This window comes from Branchiostoma floridae, chromosome 4, assembly GCF_000003815.2.
Source record: "Branchiostoma floridae strain S238N-H82 chromosome 4, Bfl_VNyyK, whole genome shotgun sequence".
Classification (NCBI taxonomy): domain Eukaryota; kingdom Metazoa; phylum Chordata; class Leptocardii; order Amphioxiformes; family Branchiostomatidae; genus Branchiostoma; species Branchiostoma floridae.
The window spans coordinates 3,410,321-3,418,234 of record NC_049982.1 but is presented as its reverse complement, the minus strand read 5'-3'; the positions used below and the strand labels follow the sequence as shown (position 1 = coordinate 3,418,234).

The following is a 7,914-nucleotide window of genomic DNA, read 5'->3' as shown; positions in this document are numbered from 1 at the left end:
ATTTTCCAGCGATCCGGAGTCTGGTAGAGACTATTTTTAGGGTACTGGAGTGGAATTTCAGTTTTTGATGTCCCGAGTTGTGGACATGCCTAGGTCATAGAGAGTAGTGGTCGTTTTTTTCGACACAGTATAGAGGTAGAAACCCTTACCTGTAATATGCTCTTCCAAAATCCAAACATACTTTACCTAGTTCTGCCCTGAACCTATCAACAGTAGCATGATCGGAATTTCCTACAGGTGCTAGAGTAGACATTTGATTGGTTCTGGATGGACATTCTTTTGGACCCTGGCCTGTATTCTGTTTGATGTCCCTGGGCCAGCCGGTAAAGTGATTGATAATTTGTGCATCGGGGGTGTTTCTGTTGCGATGCCCACATTACATACTTCTAGTTCTGACCAGACGCGAACATGACCGGCAAAATGTCCGCTCGCTTGGCGTGTGCTTTGCTTCATCCAGTGAGGTTTTAACCTCCTTGCTTCATCTGAGTACTCTCAGGGCAGGAGAGGCAAATCTACTACTTTTCTCTCAAATAGTCATCATTTTATGCTTTATAGAAAAGGGATAACCTGTTAATTCTGTTATTTACAAACAAAATATTGTGCGTGTTTTCCTCCTGCGTCAGTTGTTTGGATTTCTCTCCTGGTTTTGTTGTCTACATAACGTCATCCTTCTTCGAACGGTTTCCACACACAAATTGTAGCTAACTAGGTGTACCTATATCTAATTTGTTTTGTTTCTATACCCTTCAATCATACATAAGAATCACATTGGAAAAGTATGCGTTGACTGCATGACATCTGGCACTCCAGCGAAATACTCCATTCTCCGCTACCATTTCGGAATCAAATCCGTGCAAACTTGAACATTTACAGTAATGCAGGTAAGAAGACGAAGTCAAACTCAGAAAGTAAATTGAGGGAGAGATGAGGTCGTGAAACTGTTGTTGATTTATCTATCTGTTTCTATTTATTTTTTTTTCTACATCAAATCAAGGAGCTTTTTCCTAATAAAAGCTCCTTGATCAAATTATGAATCTTACATAATTGTTAAACTTAGAAAACAATGTCAATGAGAGTACAGACTTCTTGGTATGATTTACACAGTATTTTCAAAAGGATTTACTTTCAAGTGATTTTGTAAAGTCCTGTTGATACGATTGCATTCTGTTCTCTCCAACGTTAGAAATCCACACGCAGTCTCGTAACGTTTACGAAGGTCAGACATCCAGGTAACCAATAGCTACAGGCATTTCAATCTCTACATAAAACCTCCTTGGTCTCTACAACTGGGCAAAAATCAGAGAGTTACTTTGGGATGTTTCAAGTGACATCCATCACTCTTCAGTGTTACTAGTAACATGGAAGAAGAGTGATCGATTTCACAAGAAACATCTCAAAGTAACTCTCCGATTTTTATGCAGTGTTACTAGTAGGATTTCACTCGAAATGTCCAAAAGTAACACTCTAATTTTTATGCAGTCGTATAGAGTTTGACTTGCCTTTAGACAGCTTGTTGAATCTGGACGACTGACAAAGACTACCTCTGACTCTGGTTCCAGTTCCTAACTGTGTTTCCCGGCGGTTTTATGTTCACAGTTTTCGCGGTGGCCGCTTCACCGTGAACATTTCTCCATTACAGTATGTGACAGTGTGTGATTTTTATCCACTTGTACAGATTGACAGCTTGTTGAATCTGGATGACTGACATGGACTAAACCTGACACTGGTAGCTGGTCCTGACTGTTTTTCACACATAGGTAAAGATGCACAAGTTCCGTCATCTCAAATATTGGTCACTCTCCTGTCAAGTCTTATTTTGTGTCACCCCTGTCGGGCAATGGTAGAATCCAACGCTTGCAGTCGAACAGTGTTGGGCAGTGGGCTGTTCCATTCTCCTGTAGGGGTGCTGATGTTGTTTCTTCATCAGAGGAAGGTGACGCCGACCCCCAGCTGTACACTTTCACTCACTCTGAAATAAACAAACAGAAAACAACACACATGAAAACAACAGACAGTACAACATGTAAACAAAAATATGAATAAAAATTATGACAAAGTTACTGCTAAAAACAACCCAAGTTGGTCATCCTGTTTCTAGCAAATAGAGGTCCAAGTTGAACAGGCCTTTTTCGAAACTGCAGCTGTTCCTTTAAAAAGTTTACAATCAGTGACTTTCCTATGAAGCTTCCTTAGCTATCTCTCCAGCCGCCTCCACGCCGGTACACTTAGTTCAGCTCTGGTCTGGTTACAACTGTGCTGCAGACTGACTACAGGCTGTTTGGTGAGTACCTAACAAAGTTCTAAAGAAAGCCCCTTTTGTCCGTCCTAGCCCCCTCTGGTAAGATAAGAAAGCCCCCTTACTTGTCCCCTGTCCCACCCCCCACCCAAGATAAGAAAGCCCCCTTACCTGTCCCCTGTTCCAACCCCCTTGATACTTACTTGTCCCCTGACTTGTTTCCCGTCCTGGCGAACAAAGCCCCCTTACTTGTCCCCACCTCATGGACCCCCCCTGGTACTTACTTGTCCACCGTCCTGGCCCCCCCTGGTACTTACTTGTCACCCGTCCTGGCCCCCCCTGGTATGCAGTAGTTCAGCTCTAATCTGGCGATCCTGCCCAGACGGAACAGGACTCCCACACCGTAGGACCAGCGAACATCCGACGCCATCCGGGCCCAGTGGTCACGATAGTTGTACATGTCTTCTGCAAGCCAACGCCAGGAAACATTTTGTCCTTAAATTCCTTTGTACATACACTGACACACTACACATTACAAAAACACATACAGCCGTTTGTTATAGATATTCAGCAAATCCAGCAGCAGGACATGTTCGTGAGCATCAGACATCCATGTGGAACATTACGTAATACAAAATACATGAACAGACTGGAAAGAGTCTCAAGTCAGAGGCTTCAGATGGCATCCACTATCTTCAATCATTTCTCAGTCAGTACTGAAGAAGGTTGTTGTTGAAAAGATGAAATTAAAGAACCACAAGAAACCAACATTTAAGAACAGTAAAGGCATGACTATCTATTCTTTTTGAGCTGGTATTAGATACTTCTTAGATATATCTAGGAAGGGTCATGGACACGTCTGGACTTACCTAAGTTGGGCTGGAACAGATTCCCGGCCGTAACGAACATGTGAGTCCTGAAGAGCTCCCCGAACCCCCCCTTACCCGGTCGGAAGGGCAGGGGGGTGTAGAGGTGGAGACCGGCCGCCCAGAAACCCTCCCCTCCCATAAAGTCTCCTGAAACACAACACAAACATGTGAGTTCTGAACAGTTTGCTGGAAAATGTAGTTCTGTTCTGTTCTATTCCATTTGACAATAAGAAACGTTTTCTGACATACCCTCTGATGCCGTGCATGTCCCAGAGAGTGTTATAGTTCTATAGTACAGGACCTATACATGCTCACGTACCTTCTGACTTGGGTGCATGTCCCAGAGAGTGTTATAGTTCTATAGTACAGGACCTATACATGCACACGTACCTTCTGACTTGGGTGCATGTCCCAGAGAGTGTTATAGTTCTATAGTACAGGACCCACACGTACCTTCTGACTCGGGCCCGATGCCATGCATGTCAAACCTGTGGAGAGTATTATAGTACCTTTCTGTTCTAATCCACGCTGTTTTCTGACGTACCTTCTGACTTGGGCCCGATGCCGTGCATGTCGAAGCCCCGCAGCGTGGTGGGACCCCCCAGGAAGAACCGGTCGTTAATCCGTGAGGACGTGCCCTTCAGCGGTTTCATGATGCCCCCTCGCAGCGAGCACGACACGATCTGGAGGTGGAAAAAACCACAAAAGTACAGTACATAGGAGATGTACATGTGACAATGGAGCACGACACAATCTGAGGGGGAGAAATGTACGGTACATACTGTAAATGTATTTAAGTTCGCGGGGATTTAATTTTGCGGTAGCGGGAAAAAGGAGATGTACATGTGACAATGGAGCATGACACGATCTGTGTGCGAGAAATGAAAGCATGAAAGTTTATTTGCAAGGTCATCCAGAAGGCTGATTACAAGTCCATAGTAAAAACACAGGAGACGTACATGCGACAATGGATAGTTGATTGACAAAATTATCGTAACAAAAGACGAAACAAATGTTGGCTGTAGCTGAACAAGTTCAGTTTGGCTTCTTTTTTTGCATCCAGACAGGTTGAATATTTGCGCCACTAAGAGTACTCAGCACAAAAGAGACTCAACCAACAGGACAAATAAAAGTAACTGGACATGTGTTGTTAACGGTCTGATGTTTCAGTTGCCTAACAGTAAATGTTATAGATAAATCCATGCACATAAATAAATGTTTTCTGAAACACCTGATTGTTTACTTGTCTTATCCAGTTGCTTGAATTGTGGGTATTCTCTTTACAAATTGGGATGGTCGTCAACGAGGAAGAATCCTGCAGTTTGTACAAGCCCCTACAGGGGGCAGCAGTGCCTTACCGTGTCCCAAACCAGCTCCTTGTTGACCTGGAGTTCAACGTCCTCCTTCAGAAACTTCACATCTCCGCCTGCAATACCCGCCAGCTCCTACAGGGGGCAGCCATTACTGGTTAGCAACATCAAACAGCGACAGGCTTAAAAAAATTATCATCACAATATGATTCCTGTACGTTTGTGAAGATTATACATCCAGGAATATAAGGATAAGAATGAAAAGTTGAATCTCTACTTCTGGATAAATCAAATTTAATTCAGACGTTTCAAACGACCTCCGTCGTTCTTCTTCAGTGAAATAAAATGGTTTTATTGATATATAGACACTTATGATCATTATATCCCTTGTTAGCCTTTCTTATTTTGCTAGAATGTATCACAGAACCTTTGTCAGTTACCTTTTTGTTTATTTAGAACGCTGTTTAGAACACCTATGTACTTACCTACCTTGTTTACTTTAGAACACCTTAGCCGTTACCGTTTTGTTTATTTAGAACGTTAGAAGTATTCCTTATTCCGCAGAGTTGTAAACTTTTATTTTTATTTCACTGAAGAAGAACGACGGAGGTCGTTTGAAACGTCTGAATTACACCTGCTCTCTCCAGAAGTAGAGATTCAACTTTCATCTATTCTTTATGATTCTTGTACTTTTCCCTCCCCTATTTAAAGAGGGCGTGTTGGTATCTTGGCTTCCTGATTTCTTTTGGAAGTGACCACTTTATGGACTTCTTCTGAATTCAGTGTAAACCTTTGTCGGAACCCTCCATGCAGACCCTCAGATATGATTCCAGCAAAACATTTGGCAGTTTACCCCTCCCCTACTGGAAAGAGACTGGGACTTTCTGTTTTTTCTGTGTTTTTGGAGATCGTGAACAAACTTCTTAGACCAACACTTTTCCTGCAGGGCAAAATAAGAGAACATTGGCATGCGGGAATCTTGGAAATCTACCAAGAGGCAGTAATTTTTTTCACATGCTGTGTTTACAATATTTGTAGAAGTTGAAAAGGTAAAACTGCTTTAAGTCCCTCATGCGTCGCACGACGTGGGAGCTACTAAGTCTAAGTCTAAGTAAGTCTGGCAATGACTTTTTACTGTATGCAGGGCTCATTGAAAACCGCCCTAGTTGCGACATGTTGCCCCTGGATAAATAAATTGAAATGAAACCCACCTGGTTGAGTTTGAACATGGCCCCTTTCGTCGGCAGGATCGGGTCGTCTCTGCTGTCCACTACGTAGGTGTGCTGCAAACACAAACACAAACACAATTATCAACGAGACACATGCTCTGTCCCTGCTCTAATCAATCAACTGGGATGGCAGTCATTCCAATCCAGAAGTAAGAACGCCAGACTTATTACCATGTATAAGATCATTCACAACAACATTTCTGTCCCACATGCATCCAAACTGGTCCTGGCGACTTGATGCTCCCGCCGCACCAACCACGCTTTCAAGCTGCAGGCCATCGCGAGCAAATCCAACTTCTATAGGCTCTCGTTCTTCCCTCGTACCATCCAGGAGTGGAATGAACTTGAGCCTGGTGTGGCGGAGGCGGGGTCTCTCTCCCAGTTCAAAACTGAACTGGGGAGGGCCCTGCTGCATTGAATCGCCCCTACACGTCCTTGTATATATGTAAATAATACTAACCCACCGCATTCACTTGTCTTGTCTTTTGCACCCACAGATCAGTTGTTTATGTCCCCTTGTGTTTTTGCCTTTGTTCCCTATGTTTGTAAGGCACTATCACCTGTAACTAACAAAGGACCTTGAACTAACAAAGCATGCGCACTGCTATTAATCCCCGTCAAGGGGGCTGAGCAGTAGAAAAGAAGAAGAGAAGAACATCCTCAGCATCGCACAAAAGCAGAATTCAGACTGTCAGTCATGGATTCTGACGTAAAAGAGGAAAATGTTGAGGACTCAAAGTGTTTACACTGCCAGTTTTACCTTGAGTGAGGATTTGAGGGAATGTCCGGCCTGCTCTAGGGTTAGGGTCAGGGTTAGGGTTAGGAACAGGTTTTACCTTGAGTGAGGATTTGAGGGAATGTCCGGCCTGCTCTAAGGTTAGGGTTAGGGTTAGGGTTAGGGTTAGGAGCAGGTTTTACCTTGAGTGAGGATTTGAGGGAATGTCTGGCCTGCTCTAGGGTTAGGGTTAGGGTTAGGGTTAGGGTTAGGAACATGTTTTACCTTGAGTGAGGATTTGAGGGAATGTCCGGCCTGCTCTAGGGTTAGGGTCAGGGTTAGGGTTAGGAACAGGTTTTACCTTGAGTGAGGATTTGAGGGAATGTCCGGCCTGCTCTAAGGTTAGGGTTAGGGTTAGGGTTAGGGTTAGGAGCAGGTTTTACCTTGAGTGAGGATTTGAGGGAATGTCTGGCCTGCTCTAGGGTTAGGGTTAGGGTTAGGAACATGTTTTACCTTGAGTGAGGATTTGAGGGAATGTCCGGCCTGCTCTAGCGTTAGGGTTAGGGTTAGGGTTAGGAACAGGTTTTACCTTGAGTGAGGATTTGAGGGAATGTCCGGCCTGCTCGCGGACTGCGAATGACGCCATCCTGGTCAGACAGCCGAGCTCTCGCCACACGCCCTCCCAGCGCAGCGTCTGCTGGCCTAGCAGGGGGAACTGGGGACAGCAATAATCAATAATCACCAATAATTAATAATCAGGGATAATCAATAATCAAGGATAATCATCATTCAATAATAAAGTCTAACATACAGAATCAAAAGTGCTGAAAGTCTCTTGGGAGGAGACAGCACAGGCCATTTGTCTTCAGCTCTGCATGGAAGGGGCAGGACTTGAAAGTCAAAGGTCACATGTCTTGTAAGTTGTGACAATTATATTTTTACACTAAAATGGCAGAAACCATGACAACATGTAACCATGACAACATGTAACCATGACAACATGTATCCATGACAACTGGTAACTCACAGTGATCTCGGAAGCCACGCCCCTGTCCACTTCTCTGTAGCTGCTCCATGGGAAATGTCTGACAGTCTTCCAGCCGCTGATGTTTAGTCTGGGGGGAATAAACAAACGAACAAACAAGTCATTGATCTGACAGGACAGGGAGGATATGTCCTACTAAAGTTCAATCCCATCTAATCAAGTGCTAACTGATAACCCATGGTGAGGATGCTGCAAATGTGTCAGGTTGAATATTCAGGTTCACTTAACTCGACATGGTCACAGTTTTATGTGCTTTTATATTCCTACGATGTTGGCACATAGATGTGTCTGTCAGAAGAGATTGCCTTCTGGCAGAAGCCCTGATTCCTCCGACAGAGATTCCAATCTCAGCTTGTAGATTTCAAAGATATCCCTGTAAATGACAGTCAGAACTTCCATTCATGTCACTTTAAATCAACGATTGACCTGAAATTAAGGTTTACAAACGGGAGCCCACCCGTATACATTCCAGGAATCCTGATTGGTGTCAAGATACACTCCGAAACTGAA

At 43.9% G+C, this 7,914-nt stretch overlaps 2 protein-coding genes and 1 long non-coding RNA gene across 4 annotated transcripts in view; 1 reads left to right on the top strand and 2 right to left on the bottom strand.

Annotated features, from left to right (window-relative positions):
• Positions 1 to 7,914, bottom strand: part of LOC118413013 — a 711,153-nt gene that overhangs the window by 261,597 nt on the left and 441,642 nt on the right. The gene's annotated exons all lie outside the window — the stretch shown is intronic.
• The window catches only part of LOC118414515, a 660,232-nt gene that overhangs the window by 250,083 nt on the left and 402,235 nt on the right, over positions 1 to 7,914 (top strand). The gene's annotated exons all lie outside the window — the stretch shown is intronic.
• Positions 1,825 to 7,914, bottom strand: part of LOC118414487 (sorting and assembly machinery component 50 homolog B-like) — a 19,899-nt gene continuing 13,809 nt past the window's right edge. For both annotated transcript variants that reach the window (XM_035818554.1, XM_035818555.1), the window contains 8 exons: positions 7,387 to 7,474; positions 6,949 to 7,074; positions 5,627 to 5,698; positions 4,464 to 4,550; positions 3,650 to 3,788; positions 3,106 to 3,252; positions 2,554 to 2,701; positions 1,825 to 1,969 (listed from right to left, as the gene is read on the bottom strand). In XM_035818554.1, coding sequence (XP_035674447.1) covers positions 1,924 to 1,969; positions 2,554 to 2,701; positions 3,106 to 3,252; positions 3,650 to 3,788; positions 4,464 to 4,550; positions 5,627 to 5,698; positions 6,949 to 7,074; positions 7,387 to 7,474 — 853 coding nt within the window. In that variant the 3' untranslated portion in view covers positions 1,825 to 1,923. The remainder of the gene's footprint in view (positions 1,970 to 2,553; positions 2,702 to 3,105; positions 3,253 to 3,649; positions 3,789 to 4,463; positions 4,551 to 5,626; positions 5,699 to 6,948; positions 7,075 to 7,386; positions 7,475 to 7,914) is intronic.